At 36.2% G+C, this 20572-nt stretch overlaps 1 protein-coding gene across 1 annotated transcript; it reads right to left on the minus strand.

Annotated features, from left to right (window-relative positions):
- Window positions 1-767: 767 nt before the first annotated feature.
- On the minus strand, window positions 768-19457 carry LOC145766869 (NACHT, LRR and PYD domains-containing protein 3-like). The gene is made up of 12 exons (XM_082578570.1): window positions 19383-19457; window positions 17905-18004; window positions 14055-15823; window positions 12766-12927; window positions 10424-10585; window positions 9874-10035; window positions 7373-7540; window positions 5346-5450; window positions 4740-4896; window positions 3569-3707; window positions 2860-2927; window positions 768-1265 (listed from the first exon to the last, which is right to left on the minus strand). Exons 1-12 carry the CDS (start codon window positions 19455-19457, stop codon window positions 1231-1233), a joined length of 3102 nt encoding a protein of 1033 aa, XP_082434696.1. The 3' UTR covers window positions 768-1230.
- Window positions 19458-20572: the final 1115 nt, after the last annotated feature.

Genomic DNA, 20572 nt, shown 5'->3' on the forward strand with positions numbered 1-20572 from the left:
GTCAACACCCCCCTCCCGTTTCTAAATACGTTACTGAATTGGATCATTGTCCTTGGGGCCCGCAAAACATATTCCGCACAGGGCCCGCAGTACCCCAAGACCGGCACTGAATTAACATCAGTGTTTCTAACGCTTTGAGAGAAGATAAAATAAACAACACTTTAAATATCTCATTTGTAGCCTACCTATAGATTGTATTTAAGTCGAATCGACGGAAGCAAATATCTGTTTTGCTTTTTATGACGCGACAAATGCCTGGGAGTTGGAAATCCAACAAATGAAGCAGTAATGCTACAAATCTTCTAGTAATTCGTTAATTCGGTAAAGTGTTTTAGAAACTTTGCCAATATTCTATTGCTTAGTTTGTGAAGCTTAGTTGAGATGACTTGCAATCAGTGGCATAAGCAGGATTTTCCTAATGGGACCCATCACCATTAAAAATGCTTATTTAATATTTTAAACTGTCTACATTTCATACCGACATGTGGTTACAGTACTCGGCCTACATTAAAGATGGCAATGTTTGAATTGGTGGTTTGGCTGGTTGATTTTAAATCTTTATTTTCGAACTGACAAAGCCTTTGATAGGTTATTCCTGGTAGTTTCGCATACTTGTAGAGGCTTTCAAGAGCAGACGCAGGGTCGGTTACCGAGATTTGCAGATAAGTTTTTCGATTGTTGAAATGTTCCTGCAAAAGTTCGAAACATCTAACAAACAAAAGCTGTGTTTATATTCGAAGTAAATTGACGCTACGGTGTAAGCTCGTATAATAATACAACACATCCGGGACTTCAACTTATCTAACGTTCCACATAAGTTCACTTCAACATCGGTGGAAACTGCACCTATAGAAGAGTGATTCTAACAATATGCTTCTTTTTAATTGTGACAAGAATAAACGCAACTGCCCACATAATATGAATGCAATATGGACACAGCGTTGTAAGTCTGCTGTGCGTAACGAACATGTACAACACAACACGTTGAAAGTTCATCAATCAGCTCTGTTCTTTTAAAACCTGTCATTCCGACTGATGCAAACATACAGATACGTCATCTCCATGGGAGTCGAGCCAAAAGTCTGCTATATAAATGCAGCATAGTAGCGCCACTGTGCATACAGAACATGTGCTGCACAACACATTGAAAGTCAATTCATTCATCAATCAGCTCTGTTCTTCATTTTTGGTATGTCATCCGCAAATACGTAACCTCCATGGAATTCGGGCTTAAAACATCGGAGGAATCTCTTCATCGGTTATTTCTGGGAAGGTAATTTAGATGTTGAACTGCGTGACATGTTTACTATACAAGATATGCCAAGCCATATGGTTGACAAGGAGGACGACGATAGGAAGATAAGTCATTTACTGTAGAAGCAATATTACAGTAATAACAATAACAATCATGTAATGTAATAAGCCGTAATGGTGGTATCTCTTTTCTTGCTATCTACAAAAAACTATTGTAAGCGCTTATTAAACGTTTTTAAATTGTTTTCATGCTGATTGTAAACTGTGCAATAGTACGTACACAATTCGATTCATCATCACTTATACCGCTCACTCTCTTCTCTGCTGTTATTTAAGTTTCTTGTTGATTGTTAACATTTAAACCCCTTGTTTCTAGTTTCAAAGTTTTGCGCGTGATAATTTTTTGTCTAGAAATTGTATTTTCATTTTGCATGTTTAGTTGATTTCAGCAACATGGTCCTGTGTTTTGCCATGCTAGACAGGTATATTTACTAACTGGTCTAGCCCCCTGAAGAAGTCAGTCGTGTCTGATCAACAAAACGTCGAAATAAAAGCAGATTATTACTTTGTATATCTTGTGATAGTTCAACTTAATTTGCACCAGTAGAAAGCATTATGTTATTTAACTAAATGTCTGGTGAACAGCTTCATTCAATTTTCAATAAGTTGAGATGATTACGAGTTACAACCTGACCTTGCAACCGTGCTTACAAACTTAGGCGCTACCTCAGAAGTCAAACAACTAATCATGCACGTTTTAATCGTTAGAGATTTTGCTACCTTCTTTCGTGTAATTGAGTGCTACAGTACTGGCATACATAGGCGTAGCCAGGGGGGGGCGAACGGGGCCATGGCCCCCCCCAAATTTTCAAAGTTTGGATTCCCAAGTTGAACCCTTTGTTGAAAATATAATATAATTTGTATAAATTTATATTGTTTTCCAAGACATCTGGCTATTAACACCCCCCAGGACTTGTTTTAGACACACAAAAAGACACCAATAAATTTTGCAAATCGTAAATCGCGCAAATCTGTTGAAGCAATTTCAGAATCGCTTACTCTGTAGGGTTTTTGTGTAGCTGAGTTTTTTGTGTTCTCTAATTTTAGCCGCAGTTTTTGCCCGTTTGTGTGTAGATAAGAGCTACCTTTAATAAGTTAATAGCTGTTTATCTGCTAATAAATTTCATACAAATATTACCCTGAAAGTGTTTCCAGAAAGCGTTATAATCCATTATTTAAGTGTAATTTTGCAAAAATTTTCCGGGGGAGCATGCCCCCGGACCCCCCTAGAATACGCGTGCCTTCGGCACGCTCTAACCCCCACCAGTTTTATTGCTTCCCTTGCTTAACCCACCAGGATGCGCCACTGCACATCAGGTGGCGATGTCTTAAATCAAACATTTTGTCGTTCTCTTCAATTCATCAAATATTTGGCCCCCCCCAAAAAAAATTTCTGGCTACGCCACTGCTGGCATATCGCGCATATTGTAATTTTGTTCTGGAATGCTCATAAATAATACAATTTGGGTAGAGAGGTAACTCTTTTAAACCATAAACAGACATAAACCTGTTTATGGCTCATAAATAAATCTTAATATAGGCTACCTGAGGTTGGTTCTTGTTTCATTGTGTTTATTGTTGCGATCACACGCTCAGCTGCCTCTTGCAAGTTCCTGGAAATAGCGATAATAATATTGAACGTGCTGTTACTGTTTTGCCTTTGCTTTGCAAGAAAGTGCAGAACGTAAACAATGATTGAGCAGGATAAGTTCTGATCTCGAAGTACTGTATTTGATCAATCATAATCGAGAAATGTGTAAGGGTAAATATAAAATACCTTAAATGTGGTACAATTGACGGTTAAGGCTTTTACTTTTTAAAAAAAACTACAAAGCGTACTGGTAGGCTGCTGCTGGTTTGAATGTACAGTCAAGTTAAACTAGAAAAAAATGCTCTTAAAATTTCCTTCATTCTGCATTGTATTCATGGAAAGACACTGCTTTAATCTACATGATGTCATAAACTCTATGAAAACTCCTCAAAACATTGCGCAAACTTACTGCTTGCTTGGAAGAAAATTGTGGTTGACATTTACAGAAAATGAATAAGAAAATGTTTTCCGGTCGCAACTTGGAGTTTATGCTGGGGAACAATGCAGCTGGAACTCAATGGTCGCATGTTCAATGCAAACGTGTTGCGTGAGGTCTGCTACATTTCTGTTGCCAGATGGACAATTAACTTTCATGACCATGAATGGTGAAAAAAGCGAAGAAGCTTATCTCATGTTCGTGATGTTCAATGTTTAACAACTTACCCAAGGTCAGATGCGCAACTTCTCTGTACTAAGTTTACGATTTCGCCATTATCAAATGCTTCTATTTTTCGTGCGTTGTCGAGAACAAGCATGAGTTTCTCCAAGGTTATCACAGCAACAAGTTGAAATTCTTTTTTTCCTGCAAAAGTAAAAGCCGTAAAAAATGCCTTTTTTAAGCATAATTGGTTTAACATTAGTAGGCTATTCATTGACACAATGTAAAAAAGCGCATTGTAGCTGTTTATTCATTGTTCCAAACAAGTAAATGACAGAAAATAAAATAAACAAAAAAACAGATTGATTGTAGGACTATGCAATATGCATACTACATAATTGTCATACTTATATGTCAATACATAGGCTACATACAATTGTCTAATGTAACTACGTGCCTACTTCAGTTTAATGAAAGAATTTTTTTCGTTTAGTAGTGTTTTTGAAAATTGTTTCGGTTTTTAAACAAATAGGCTACATACCTACATTTTCAATGGAATTTTTACTTGAAGTCTGTGTGAAAAATGCTACATGGTCTGTTTTTAAATCAATATTTTTCTTATTGTTGAATACACTATTGGAACTAAATGCCTGCACTATAGCATATAAAACGTCATTATGATACCGAAAACCACTTGGAGTTGCAGCCTGATTTGTCACATTTTGAAGATTTTGATTACCGTTACTGCTACTGTCTGATTAAAATTTCCTAAAGTTTTTTTTTAATTTTTTCTGACTAGTAATGATATAAAAGCTTTCGGTTGCCATGGAAAAGCAGTAAAAAGTGATAAAAAGGAAGTTGAAAAATTTTGAATGAGACTATTAAAAAGAGATTAACAATCTGACTGAAATTTTCGAAATAAAATTGTTTGTTGTTTAAAGTCTGATGATGTTAAAACCCATTGTGTCACCTGGGGAAGACAGTACAGAAAACTTTAAAATATAATTGTTAAAAAAAACTCCTTCGGACAGTTAATACAAGTCGGTAAGATCTGAAAAAATTTGCAAAATGCGGCAAATCAGGTCGTATCTCTAGTAAGCCATGTCACACCACAAAATGCAGTCGTTTCAATGTAGTTTAAGTTTAGTTAGTTCATGTAAGTTGATATATTCGTTTATTATGAAAATTAAAGCATCTGGTTGGTTTTATACAAACAAACGTAGAACAGCAACCTACCCTGTATCATTTTCGATAGACTTTTTAGAATGCCCTTCTCCATGATTATTGAGTTATTCTTGATGTTGCCAGTTAAAAGAGCCAAAATATTAACCACATCTACAGCAGAATAATTTTCGGAATATCCATCTGAAGATTCCAAAGCTTTTTCAAGCAGCTGCATCAACGTCAGAAATTTACCCACAAGCAAGTGAAGTATGACTGTTTGGCAGCTATTGTATTCCCTTTGCAAATATACTGTGCAAATTATATGCCGGTTTAGATATAGTTTGTCTAAACAATAACTTTATACTTCAAGGAAGACATACTGACGAGGAAATGCATCACGCAATTTCAAAAACAATTTGTCAACTTTAAAATACATTCACCTTTTATATATCAAACACGACAACAAACATATAACGAAAAGCAACAGTAAGTATAAAAGTAAACACTTTAGACCAGTTACGAAAACATATTAAACTATTCAGCTAATCATGAAAAAACCTAAACAATCGATCCAAATTCAGAAATAATAGATATCATAACAATAAGTGATAATTTTGTAGTAGGCCTACTTATATACAGTTATGAGTAAAGTTGACCTAGTAAAAACATTAAACTCACATTGATCAACCATTGAATGATGATTTCATCAGATGGCGTGAAGATTTGGCTGTATTCATCGACAATCTTGGTTGATGAGATGGCGCTCCAGATGGTGCTGTCATGCTGGAGCGTCATCGTAAAAAGATACTTGTGTAAACAATTCAGAGCAAATAATAAACAAAGTAAGAGGCTGCTCAAATGCTCGACAGTAGTGAGTAGAAGGTTGTAGACAATTACAGCTCAAAGCTGCAGTTTTTCATCTGACCCTTTTCACTGCAGCTTCGAGCTATGAGCAACCTTCTATTCGCTACTTTCAAGTTCTGTACCACCAATCAACTTTTCAAAATAATACTACAGTATATGACAACGACCAACAATGGAGAGTTGTCAGAAACGTCATACTGCGTAATATACTGTACAGCATGGGCGCCGATCCCTATAGGACAGCGGGGACATGTCCCCACCATCTTTTTACATGTCCCCACCATCTTTTTACATTATTTTTATAACGTAAAAAGGAAAATATTAAACGAATGTCACAATTTTATTAGTCAGACGTTTAAAATCTATTGAAAGAAGGGGACAACATTGTGAGGGGACTTCAGCATGAACATGGCCATGGTCAACCTTCTCAACTTCAAACACCAGAGACAAAATATCGGTCAGAGTATTTTGCAGTCATTGGCAGCGCGCAGCAAAATCTTACTGACTATTTCAAGTCGACCGATCTTGAGCACTACAAAATTCTACAATAATCACTCTTTAGTGAAAAGCTACAATCACATGTGGTAGACGATTTCCCGAGTTCTCTGACACAGAGTCCCTTGCACAAGAACCAGGCCTATGCTTCTTTCGAAAGCACTTCAATGGAAAGTCGGTGGAAGATTTTCGAATGATATTCAAGAAGATGCCATCCGCTGTTCGGCAAATGTTTCCGCAAGTGGAACTTTTTGTGCAACTTTACTCATTTCACCAGCCAGCTCGTGTTCAGCTGAAATGTCATTTTCAACTTTCCGACGTATCATTGGTTACGATCTACCATGACATAGAAACGACTAAAGCATGCAATGGTCTGCCATGTGCACAACAAAGTTTTGAATTCGATCAACTTCCATAACCTCTCCAAGGAATTCGTTCGCCGGAGACTCGTTTCCCAGTGTTTGGACGTCTGCTGTCTGACTGACAATCAACAAGTCTGGCTGAAACTGACAATCAACAAACACGGCGCCAGTCTTCTTCTTAGCCGAGAAGCTGTTCTCAATGTCTTGGGTCATAAGTGTGACCTGATCTACGGCTGATCGTCCGTGTCGGAAACCAGCTTGTTCACGGGGGAGCTGCGGATCTATTATTGGTTCGACACGGGCGTAGATGAGTCTCTCGAGGATCTTGAAAGGGATGCAGAGCAGAGAGATTGGACGGTAGCTCTTCGGGTCCCCTGGGGGCTTCTTCGGCTTAGGAACTGCAACCACAAGGGCTTTTCTCCAGATTTTGGGAATTCTCAGGTGGCGCAAACAGCAGGAAAGGAAGTCTTTTAAAATATACATAGGCCTACACCGCATTAGACTTGTACCTACTGTATTTATTTGTTTGTCAGAACCAATAAATTTCCTAGCAACACCTTTTCTAGTACCTTTCCCAACACCTTTCCTAGTAGTCTAAATGTCCCCACCAATTTTAGAGAGCGATCGGCGCCCATGCTGTACAGTATATAGGTAAGACATGCCAGTTGGTAAGATAAACACAAGGAAAACAAGAAAATGACATCATAGGATTGTTTAAACCGCTTTAATACCGCTTCAACGAAGCTTGTTTAACTTTTAAAAGTTTGTGAATTTACTTTGCTGCTTGATGCAGTAGTGAAAAAAAAAACAGCAAAAGAAGAATATGCTCCTTTAACCAAAGCAATTAACATGGAAGAGGTCAACAGAATGTAAATTAGTGAACACAACTAAACTATTTTTCTTGTTTTAAAACATTGTAAAATGTTAAGTCTCAAAATAGATTAGTGATGTATTTTTGCAGTAATGCAATAATTCAATATTTACCGGTTGTGGAAGATGCTCCCTTTTGTTAAAAAGTAATCTTTTTGTTATTAGACTTTTTATCAAATCACCATCCAAATCCAGATGCATGATTTTGTGACTTGCCTTTGCCAAACTTGCCGCTACCTCAGGATCATTGATAGAATTGTAGGTCAGAGTAAGTCTCTTTATCTGTTATCACAAATTAGTTGAAGTAGTATACTTTTAACTGCAACAAGTATCCATAAGCATCACAGATGTAGCAACAAATTGTTGTCGATGATATGTGGTTTTCCTGACTGTATTGGTTTTATCAGAATGGTTTCCCTTTATTTTTATGAATTATTTAAAAAAAATAAAAAAAATGTAAAATGCCGTTCTTACTATCGTTAAATTAGATTCATATTCATCATTACAAAATTTAATTGTATTCAGTATGCTGTAGTTCAACAGTACACAGTGTAACATCATTATGTTGTTGCAAACACACAGCACATAGAATAACAGAGCTTCGGTAGAGAGTTTGTCTTGTTGAACCATAGGCATACGAAGCCGAGCAACGTGATCAAGTTTAGCATCTTCAAGTTGATTACATTTACATAAACATAAAACTACGCAACAAATTAAGTATCGAACGTTTTCGACATCACAAGATGTCCTCTTCAGGAATAACATACATACAAATTAACTACATCTGAAAAAAATACAATAGTTAATTTGTATGTATGTTATTCCTGAAGAGGACATCTTGTGATGTCGAAAACGTTCGATACTTAATTTGTTGCGTAGTTTTATGTTTATGTAAATGTAATAAACTTGAAGATGCTAAACTTAATCACGTTGCTCGGCTTCGTATGCCTATGGTTCAACATAGAATAACATTATACAATAGTCTGCAAGTCATGGTTTTTGACCAATGTTGGTCGATGTCAATCTGTGACTCCGTCTCTCAGTGATTGCTGCATGGATTTATTCTCTTTACTCAAAAAACGTATCGAGATAGCAATCTGGAAATCTTTCACAGTAAATGTTCGTGGTGGGCAGTGTTGTACGTTGACGCCGTCAAATTGACGGCGTCATTTGACGGCGTCAACTTTTTGTTGACGCTGAGGCTAGCGCCGTCAATTTATTTTTCAGTTGACGGAAGTGATAGCGCCGTCAACTATTTTGCCGATTTTAAGCGTCAAGCGCTAAGCGTCATTTTTTGTTTCCATGGAAAATCTCGTTTCACAATAAGAGTTTCACAATGTATTCTGGCCAGCGCGACTTATCCGAATTACCAGTTTTTGCGTTGGTTGGAATGGCTCCTTGGAATACATGCGGAAGAAGTTCGCCAAATGGTGATCACCCAAGTATTGAGAACGAGGGATCAAAGACAGAAAGCGAAAAATCCATGAATGGCATCGCGGACGTTGAATATACTTTATTTCAAGAGCTCTATGCCCCTGAAAAGAGCGATGTTGGTGCAGTGGACCTCGTTAAAAGATTTATACATGCTAAACTATCACAGCACGCTTGGAACAGTGATATCTTTCCAACTAAACGTTTTCAACTTGTTTTTGAAATACAACACACCAATACCAACCAGCGCTGGTGTGGAACGCATGTTTTCACTTGGAAAGGACAATATGCGCAGGGGCGCCGGAACCGGGGGTGGAGCAGGGGGAGCGGATGCCCCCCTGCCCTCAAATTTATGTGGTTAGGGAGGGAAGAGGGGGCAATGGTGCCCTTTTATGGTCATGTAAGCTACTGCACACTTTGCAATATAACAATTTATGCTATACGCTTTTAGCCTAATTATAATGTTTTATTTTTGCCTCAAAATAATATTCACGACACAAAATTCTCCATCACAGTAAGTTATATTACATGATTATAAAATAGCATGATGCCTTTCCGTGCCATTGTTCTTTGTGTAGCGGATACTTGTATCATTACTCGATAATGAGCTGATAGATGAGCATTATCGCTATATCTTATCTTAAAACTTAAAAAAAAAATTGGCCTTTCAGCAACAAAAGTGCCCTTATTTCATACTCCTGCCCATCCAGTCAAAAATCGCTTCGGCGCCCCTGAATATGCGTCCCATACGCAGCAGATTGTCAGACAAACGTTTTGAAATGCTTGTTTTTCTGAAAGGAAATAACTAATAGGCTGAGCAGCTAGTTATAATACAGTCTCAAAACATAATACCTGCTCTTTATTTATAGCTATTGTTAGCCTTAACTTGGTTGAAATATTTGCGTTTTATGAGACGCTGGCAAAAAATAGCGCTAGAAATTAGCGCTGACGCTGACGCCGTCAATTTCTTTAAGAGCTTACGCAGTCCTTTACGCCGTAAAGTTTTTAAGCAATTCGCGCTGACGCTGACGCCGTCAAATTATTTCAATGACGCGTACAACACTGGTGGTGGGACACAAATTTAAAATTTAGCAGATACGACTTAAAAAAAAATTGTATTCAAAACAGACTTTTTACAATATCCAAACAAATGTTTACAGCATAAATAAATCATGCACATTCACCGGTTGGTTCAACAATGCAACTTGTTTTGAAATCATCGTCACGGCACGGTTGCTGAGATGACAATTTCGCAGCTTTAAGATCCGTATATTCGAAACCGCTTCCGCTAACTTTGCAGCAGCTTCATCATCGATGGAGTTCCAAGATATATCAAACTCATCCATCTACAAACACAAAGCACGGTATTATCAATCCTAAAGAGAATTAAATAATCATGACACACATTCGTAATATTAATCAGTGTGAAACATAATAATGACGAGCTAAAAATATCTGTATGCGTGAGTCGTTCATGTTATGACTTGATGAAATTTGTCAATTCAAGCAGAGAAAACTGCTCAAGTCCAATACTCCAACAGAAATAATTCATACAAGCATTAACATGCATGCAGAAAGGAGACACATTTAATATATGCATTTGTACTTGTGTGTAGGTGTTTCCTCTACCTGCATATTGTTGAGTAGGCCACATGCAGTACATACTCAAAAATGCATAACTGTATCAGTAACAAGAAATAATCAAACAAAATATTGATTGCTCAATATACTAACTTGCTGATCTATAGATGCAATTTTATTTGAAATTTTAACCGTAGCAAGGCTTTTCAGTTCGCATTTAACCAGCTTCAAAGACTTTATGTTCTTAATTGCTTCAGCTAAACCACCAGCAGCGTTGTCGTCGATTGGATTGTTACTGAGATCGAGTTCATCCATCTACAAACACAAATTTTATATAATATACAAAAATTATAAAAGTTAATTCACTATTAAGGACTTATATTAATGTTAAATTTGTAAGAGTGTGAAATAACTGCATCAGTAAACTGCTCGAGTTGCTGATCAATCATTTTTTTTAATTTTAAACAGGTAAAAAAAAGTAACGTAGCCTACATGAGAAATTATCATGTACCGTATGTGAACAATGATACAAAAAGATAATCCGTAAAACAACTAGAACACAGTACTGAAATACAGAAACCTGAAGTACCAAATGTGATGTGGGACAGGGAGAGTTGGAAGGACTAAAGCTAATGGTGTCTGGGTAATGGTACTAATGGTGTCTTAAAAATTAAGTTAATAGTGTCCATCTTACTCCGATAGCTCATTTAGTTAGTGGATACGCGCTTAGCTTAATCCAGTGGTTCCCAACCTGGGGGTCACGACTCCCAAGAGGGTCGCAGAGCATTTTATAGGGGGTCGCAAAGCTGTTGCTCATGCAACAACAAAATTGAATGTAAGTAGGACGAGGTCCGCTTGCCATTTCATTCGGATTGCTTGTAGCACAACATTATTGCATCAGTATGCGTCCACTGTGATGTAACAAGCGTGACTGTAGGTCCTACAGTCACGTTTATTACATCACAGTGGAGCATACTGTGTAGGACTATTCGCTGTAAAAGTGTAAATTGAAACTCTATTAACGAGTAGCCTTGTATATGAGACAACAGAGATCAGTCAATACTCGAGATTGCTAAAAAATAGTTAAAGGGGGCATCGTTCCATGGAGAAAAAACAAAAATACGTTGAAGAACCTTGACTTTACTTCTTTGTTGACCAATGGTGTTGAGAAGCCACAGTGTCTTCTCTGCGACGTTGTTCTTAGCGCAGAATCATTGAAACCATCAAAATTGAAACGCCACTTAGAAACCAAACATCCTCAACATGCTAAAAAGGATGCATCATTCTTTAAATGCCATGAAGCTGGTCTCAAGCGGCAACGGCTTGACGCTACTGGGAACTTTCATCAGGCAAATGTGGCTGTAATTCAAGCGTCCTATGCATTGATTTGTCAATAAATGCAAGAAAAACATTTTTAGTGCTGCCTTTTGTTGTATTATTTGTTAATAGTATACTTGCATTTAGGAAAGAATATAAGTGGGGGTCGCGGTATCTACGAAATTTTTTAAAGGGGTCACCAAGACAAAAAGGTTGGGAACCACTGGCTTAACCCTATCTGTAGCGACACGGGGTTTTATGAGGACGCCCTACTCTAGAAGTAAAATATTTCACTGAAGGAAATATGCTAGAACTGTGAAATTTCTTGTCTTTTAGTTTTTGTTCTTTGCGAATTTTTTAAACCTATACTGGTAATTTTTCTACCTTCCTGCCATTCAAAATAAGGATTTCGTCTCAGATGGCTAGACATTTTCGTGCAATGCTACATATGTATAATTTAATGTAAGTGCAATATAAATGTTAGTGCAATTACTTTGAAATGTGAAACGCCCAAAAATGCTTTGTATTTATGAGAAAAGTAATTTTGTGCTTAGTTTAGCATTACATTATGTTATAATTCAAAAATTTCAATTTTGAAGCTATTTTCAAGAAAGTAGAATAAAAACCGACTGTCTGACGCCTTTTCATCTCAAACACTTTATTTCAATAAATTTGTTATGTAAAAATTTAATTTTTATACACAGAATACACAATTACACATGGCTATCATGTTGTAAAATATTTTGACTCTGTGATTTTCATAGCTCCCGATATTAGCGATTAATTAGCATGGGGTTAAGATAGCTCGTGACATGCTTTCAGCGTACAAAAACAGCTCGTATTAAGATAGGGTTAATAAGCAAAGAAACGTCAGCGGCCCAGGTTCGGCTCTCGAGGTGTTCACTTGAGCAACGCATTTTAAGGAATGCTCTCCATTCAGCGGCTTTTAGTGAATGAAATAATTTACAGACAACACTTTCGAAAATTGAAAACTTTACTTTGTCAAACTTGGTGACCGAATCGGCGTCAGTAGTTCGAAGCCTCTACAAGTAGGCCTACGTCTATACAAAGCTATGAAAGAAGCTTTCTCGGTCCGAAAAAAAAGATTTCCACAGTGTGGTATGCCCGAATGGATGATGATGATGACTAAAACTAAATAATCATTTTTCGATATTCACCTGTTGATCCATGGATGCAATTCTGTTGGAAATCATAGTCATTCCACGACTGGAAAGTTCACATTTTCTTAACCTCAAGATTTTTATATTAGGAACGATCTCTGTTAACTTGGCACCCGCGTCATCGTTGATGAGATTTTCGCCAAGATCCAGTTGATCCATCTGCAAAAATATAAATGCAATGTTAATATAGTGTATGATGACTTACAAAAGTAAAGTGGTTAATAAAATTATATTATTTAACACACAATAAAACACGAAAAATCTTGAATAACTTATTATAAGTTGTTAAAAATATAAGATTAGCGAATCTATCAACTTTTTTTTCTACAGTGAAAATAATCGTGTTTTATTTTGCGCCAATTGCGAAAACATACAACACAGTGCAACTACAAATGCAACACCACCCGACCACTGAAAGAACCAAAAGGACCTGTGGTCATAAAGTCAACTGTTTTTTATGACCTTATCCATTCCGTGAAGCGTCTTGCAAAACACAGCCACTTGCTCTGCAGCGTTGTCGAAGCGACGTTCTTTCAGGCATCGCGCAGACATTCTCACCACACAGCCAAGCAGTCGACAAATCTACTCCAAAAGTTTATTGCTGGATAGAAAATTATCTATCTATGCAATATCTATCTTGAAAATACATCAATGATAAACATATCACTAAAAATACACGTAGATGATGAAACAGCTTTAGAACGTGCAATTGAAAATAAGTGAGCGCAGTACTTCATATTTTTTATTGCCAAAATAGATTTTATTATAAATAGTATATCTTTTTCTTCTAAATTGATTTCAAAAAATTAAGACTTTCTTTTAATTTCTTAAGCAAACAAGCAAGGAACAACATAATATCCATCATTGTGCAATAAAAAATTATGTTACGTTTTAAGTTATACATCTAAAAATCGTTAAACATTTGGGTAAATATGTAGCCTAGATGATGAATGGCGGACGATGGTTGTAGTTTTATATTTGGTAACATGATATATTTGATTTTGTAGCTTGATTTTTGTAGCCTACTTGCGTTGGTTCTTGTTCGTATAGAATATTTGTTTCCACCCTAATTAGATTTTAAATCCTCCAATTTTGACGTGCCATCATAAGGACTAATAAGCTGCATACAAAGTTTCAGTTTTCTGGAATACCTTAATTCATTTCAAGCGACAGTGATTAGTTTGAGGGAAAATAATTTAAACTTCATCAAACCGGATATTTTGGACAAGCATAAGTATTCAGGACAACTAAAGATTCGGTATCAAGCTCTGCAATATGAGACTAACCTTGATTTGTGACATAGAAAATCCTTTTAACAATCTTTGTAGACTATCCTGCTGAAAGCTAAATGGGGTGGTAAAAACAGAAAATGTTTTTTTTGCTTTTTGCAAGACATAAATTAAACATGAAACATCCATTAAAAGCATCGATCTCTTTGTGTATATTTTTGTTGGAATTTGATCAATTACTTTTGCTGTCAATGTCGGATCATCGGCTTCTTGAATCCAACAGCAAACCTGAAGAAGCAAACTTCTTGTGTCGTTATGGATTGTGACGTTTTCTCCATGTGCACCATTTGTTGCTTTTGCATATTGTTTCATCAAGCCCATAGCCAGTTCATAAAACTTCATCTTTTTAACTTCAAAGTCTTTCATTACCCGCTGAGGAAGTATTATATTTACTTTTTTCATCACAGCAGGATGAGTAAGCCCAAACATAAACTTGCTTACAACTTCCCATAATGGCTTTGATATTTCTGAAAAGTCACATTTCTGCTGAAAATCTTCTTTTGACAATACAAACACTGCACATATAGAAGCAAACATTTCTTGCCAAATCAGGTGAGAAAAATAGAACTTTTGATCTCCATCTAAAATTTTAAATTTGATGTTTTTGTTAGTTGCAGTAGAAAGAAATGATTCAAGAGTTTTTGCATCAACCTCAATCTCATTGAAATCATCCTGGTTGAAAATTATTTTGCGATTAACGATCCCGTCCAACGCAAGACTCGCTAACTTCCAAACCTCATTACCGTTTCCACGCAAATGCTCAGATCTAATGAAATGACAAAGTGCTTCAACAAATACATCTGTCAAAGACCGAATTGCAATTTTACCATCTTCCTTCACTGACATATTGAGAACACTGTATATGATGATGCAATTGACTGGAACAAAGCATGACGCTGAAACATCAGGATGGTTATCCAAGAATTCTTGTACTTTTACAAAGTTGTCCTTGCAAATTTTTTCACCCAGTTTGTTTTGAGATTCCTGATTCAATCCAAGAATATCAACTGCAAAATGTGGTCTGCAGTCAGCGCCAAGCTCAAAGAATTGCCTGGGGCGAGAAGTGACCAGTTTCTTCGATAAAGGAAACACTTCTCCATTGAGTAGTTTTTTCAGAAACACTTGCGCAGATTGACGTACATCTGGATTTATCTGAGAGATTTGATCAGTGTTGGCTTCATCTAAACCATCAAATACAAACACAACGTTTGGATTGTTTTGAAGCTTATCAGTCCAAATTTGATCAGACTCATCAGAATGATCCCAATTGCAACCGGTCATTACGAAGCGAAACAATGTTGTTTCGGATGAAAAATCAATATCTTTAAACTGGATACAAAAAAGAAACTGAGTATCTGGAAGGACTTCCTGTTCTAAGACGAGTTTAATCATTTCTTTAGCCAGCGTTGTTTTTCCAATACCGGCTTGACCAATAAGAGCTGCAATATTTCCATGACGTTTAACAAACGCTTTGTGAGCCTCCTCCGTATTGGTTCTTCGTTCTGCTTCAGCTTCGGCCTCTTTCATAGCGTGATCAAATATTTCTTTTAGATTTATATTTCCTTGCACAGGGCGCATGGCGATTTTTTCAAAATCTTTTCTTTTGTTGTAGTGTCCGTCTTCATCAAGTTCTACAACTGATCTTTGAACTCCACTTTGTAGTTGCAACCTTTCAAAGTGAAGAACAAGACCAAGTTCGATTGGCAATGACGTAGTTCCAGAAATTTCACGAGCTCGATTGTTCAAATACTCCTTCATCTGTTGTTCTAAAAATACCAGTGTAGTTACAAAAACACAGTATGTTATATATTTTAAAGTCATAACTTATCATTTGCTTATCAGTGAGAGTTAAACTTTTACCAAGGAGATTCATACAAAAATGAGTGCTTTTCAACCCTGGTTCTATAAAAGAATATTAAAACTGTCATATATACAATAAACTGCAAACGAAGAAATGATGAACATAATTGAAATGTAAGATATATAAATAAAAGACTTTAGAAAACAAAAGATAAAATCTATACAAAAAATTTTAAGAGAATAAGCAGGCTAACTGCATCAAAGTCGTTCAAGGTGCGGAGAAGAAAAAAAATGTCAGAAAAGATTGGGAGGAACATAAGGACATGACGTTTATCATTGACCTTGCTCATCGAACATCAGAACAGTCTAGACAAGAGAAAAACACCGAGATGTTGAAATAATTGGTAGACAAGTTTTGAATTGGAGATGTCACATGATGATGTCACATGATGATGTCACATGATGATGTCACATGATGATGTCACATGATGATGTCACATGATGATGTCACATGATGATGTCACATGATGATGTCACATGATGATGTCACATGATGATGTCACATGATGTCACATGATGATCGCCTTATTGTCGTTTTAATATTGAAACGATTATTTTTCTCCAAATCCAAATCCACAATTTGAAAGTAATACAGTGAAGGGGGTAATCATTTTAATAATAATACTTTTCTTGCACAAGAGTTTATAATGAGTCTTTGTAATTCATGTTCTCAACTGGTTGCTAACCGTTCTAATCAGTTTCCATGTAAGAATGAAAAATATACAAATAGAATAAATCAACAATCACAACAAAGTACAGTGTATAGTGAAAAATGATGATTAAGATTAAATTACTGTGTTTGACACTAAGATGCGATACATGTCGTTCGTCAGGTTACAAAAACATTTTATCATAATGTTTTGTTAATGAAAATAATTTTTTTTTGGAATTTAATTTTTTTTGACCGTTTTTCGTTTCCAAAAGGAAACTTATCAAATAACGTTTTGAAAAGGGCCATAAATTTGTACAGATATTTGAGGAATTGTACCTTTTTCGGCTGATAAACTGTTGCTATGGTCACTCTGGTCACCTGAAAAGTCATTAACATATAGTAGAAATAACTCATCACTAGTTCTCCAAGTCGGAAAAATACAAGCGAAGCAAAATTTCTATAGAAAATTTTTCTAACTATGTTACTCTTGACAACAACAATGAAAGGGAAGATGTAAGACATTTGCACCAAAAACCGTTGTTTCAAAACTAAAAAGTTTATTTCTTAAGCAATTTCTAACAAAAATTTTACACTTCAAATTGCGTAACAATAATAAGCATCCTCTTGAATGTTTTTTCTGCTTGGTGAATTTGCAAAGATTTTAATTTTTTTAGAAAACTAATTAAAAAATCCAATTAAGGTGGAACCTTCTAACCGCTCATGTGGGATCTTTAAACCATTTCGCTAAATTCAAATTCGCAATAAATAGAAAACTAAAAGAGAGTTATATTTAACTTTAAATGCAATGCATTTTAAGTTATTAGTATTAAATCTAAACTTGTGGAATTGCGTGTTAGAATATAATGCTTTAGTTTGCAATAATACAATATGTCTTGTACTTATAATAAAGTCTAATATTTTCGTCTCAAAGTGCTTGTGGCTTTTGGATGAGTGGAAATACTTTAAAACTCTAAAGCAATTCAAAACAACTCTCTACTCTCATTTCACTGCACTGAAGAGATCCGTAATATCGAAACATTGGTCATCGTCAGCAGTTAGCAATTTCATTTCAGCCATTTTATTCAAACAAATAAAAAAGAGTTGAAAGTCATGTAACTTTTACTTTGTGTAGAGCTGCATGTACTTGAGAGGTTATTGATATTATTTTATTTACTAGTTGATTTATGCATATCGGTTTGCATCCTTTGTGGATTGTTCTCTTGTATCATTGGCCAATCCAACAGATGTGTGCTGGTGTAACGCTTTCTTTGAATTTTTATACAAAATAAAATGTCAGAGTTCAACAGAAATATGTCTGTATAAAACAAAACCTACCTTGAACGAATGTTATAGTATAATTCCGAATGTGTTGAATTACTGAACCAGCTGAACCTACAAAACCAGCATAGCCACTAAAATATGTTGAAGTTGATTCCTGAAACATAACAATAACAACAATGGGATACTTCGTAGAAAAAATTTAAAATCTCAATTATGAGAATACTGCGCTAGCAAGTTGTCTTATTTTTACAGGATAAGATAATATTACATTCTCGTATACCAAGCTCCAAGGAGGATATCTCACAGCCTAGCACCAATGCAACAACGTCCTCTTGGATTGGTTAAATGAAAACTGGACTTAGAACGTCATACGAAACAACTCTCCTATAATTTATACCAGAATGTTGCATCTTTGGTGTCTGTTCTTCGGTTGTGTTTTGTACCAAGCTGAGTGCGTGTTGTAATTAATTTTAGTCTTTTGTTATTATCATTTTGTTTAGAATTAGATGAATAAGGCTTCTTGGCGAGGAAAGAGAGTCCTGAAGAAAACGTTCATTTTGATATGTTTTTATTTTTTTGTTTGTTTTATGTATTGTATCTGAATTATCCAATTCAATCCTATCAAGTTGATATAAATCACCTGTTTATGATGATCCAAAATTTGTTTACTCCCCAAACAATATTTTGATAGATATAAACAAAGAACTGAGCGATGAGACGTTTGGTTTGAATCTTTATCCTCGGACTGACAAAGCCTACGATAAGTTATTCATGGCAGTTTCGAATACTTGTAGAATGTAGAGGCTTTGAATTCTTGACGCAGCGCCGGTTACCGAGATTGACAGAGTGAAGTTTCCGATTGTTGAAGCGTTGTTGTCTGGGAGTCGTACTTGTTGTCTGTACATCTATTAGGTGCCACTTAATGGAGAGCAGTCCATAAATGCGTTGCCTAAGCGCACACCCCAAGAGTCTAACCAACATCAATTGATCTTTAGTTGATACTTCATGCATTTAATAGTAAGACAGATAAATATGTAAAAATCCACGAGGCAGTGTAAAATATTTCTTTATCATTTTCTTTATACTTGCTGTATCGAATTTTTCTGGAATACGGTTTAAATTGATTGGATGTAGTGATTTGGTAATTGCAATCAGTGGACTGTCAAATGAATTGTTTGGTTGATTTGTTTGGGGTATATCCCTTCAAGGCGCATCATAAAAGATTTTGTGACGTTTCACTTCATCATTTAATAGATTTTGAAAAAAATACCTGTCTATGATAACCTTCAAAAAGTTTCTCGGTGTTGTATTGTTTTCTTGAAAGGCAGGGATACAATCTTTGCCCTTTTGTTTGCTAAGAACGTATTTACCACCTCACTGATCTCAATTCCCGCATCGTTACAAATGTTAGAAGTGAGCCGGTAACATCCACAGCTATAAAGTCGACCTTTTATCACATTGTAAAAATAACTTTTATGCTACAATTCAAAATAAATTAAGTAACATAAGTTAGAAATAAACATAAAACCTACGTTTGTTGGATCCTGAGGAGGATCAACTGAAGATTCCACTCCGTCTCCAAATGGTAATCGCAGTTTATTGCCCATGTTGATATTGGGTTTTTTAGAATGCTTTGATAAGATCTATCTCCATGAAAATATGCTTGATGTTACTGATTACATAATAGGCCTAAAGACAAGTCATAGACTAGATAATTCAATAACACCCAAATATTTTCCCCTGAAGCAAATTGGTTATTCAAACAATTTGAAAATTTAGATTGGATAAATCGATCTGCGGGGGACGGTGACTAGTCCTCACACCCAATGGTCGACGTTTGCCTTATATGCGAGAGTGGGAGCTCCCGATGTTGGGTTTTCAGCGAAGGCAAGTCGGCCCTTGTCTTCTACCAGAAACAACTTAGGTTTGTGGTACCGAAATAATGCAAAATCCCGAAAGCGACTTAAGCTGTTTCGTGCCACATAACATCCCACCAGTGTCTGAGGGCTAGGTTTACCCGAAACACGCAAAGGTAGAGTGCCCTGCGTTGTTCTGAACGTCGGGGTCACCATACGGTATGAGGACTAGTCACCCTCTTTCGCACTGCTATCAACGCATACGGTGTGAGGACTAGTCACCCTCCTTCGACATGTGGTCTTACTTGGTGATTTTAACGTGATCCTTGATCCGTTGGACACTGCTAAGCCGCAATTTTTCTTCACTACACCGGATAAAACAGCACTTAGAACATTAATACATCATAACCAATTGACAGACATATTCAGACATGAATATCCTTACAAAAGACTGTTCACGCGCCAAAACCACAACAGTAAGACCAGGATAGATAGAATATACATAAATAAACATGCACTTGAAAATTATCATAACATCAAACATGAATACTTCACATCATCAGACCACTGCACATTACCAATAATTCATCTCCAATATCAACAACACATCAAATGGGGTGAATATTCATACAAAATCAATAACAGCATATTAGAATATGCTCACGTCATAACAGAGCTCGAAACGGCTTGGGAAAATTGGACCATAAACGTACCACAAATAGAACCACCAGACATGCTTATAAGGTGGGATCATGGCAAGAAAATGTTGAAAAATCGACTGATTGAACTCTCGCAAGATGTCGCACTCAAGCGTAGAGAAGATTACAATCAAGCGAAAAATATGCTCCACACTCTGGACGCTCATC

The sequence above is a fragment of the Aplidium turbinatum genome, chromosome 3, assembly GCF_918807975.1.
Source record: "Aplidium turbinatum chromosome 3, kaAplTurb1.1, whole genome shotgun sequence".
Lineage (NCBI taxonomy): Eukaryota > Metazoa > Chordata > Ascidiacea > Aplousobranchia > Polyclinidae > Aplidium > Aplidium turbinatum.

Coding starts and splice junctions, on each gene's coding strand:
- LOC145766869 (XM_082578570.1), bottom strand. CDS start 19,457: ATGGGCAATAAACTGCGATTACCATTTGGAGACGGAGTGGAATCTTCA. Junction 12,928..14,054: donor TTTCTATGTCACAAATCAAG/GTTAGTCTCATA, acceptor ATATTTTTGCAG/ATGGATCAACTGGATCTTGG. Junction 3,708..4,739: donor TCTATCGAAAATGATACAGG/GTAGGTTGCTGT, acceptor TTACTTTTGCAG/GAAAAAAAGAATTTCAACTT.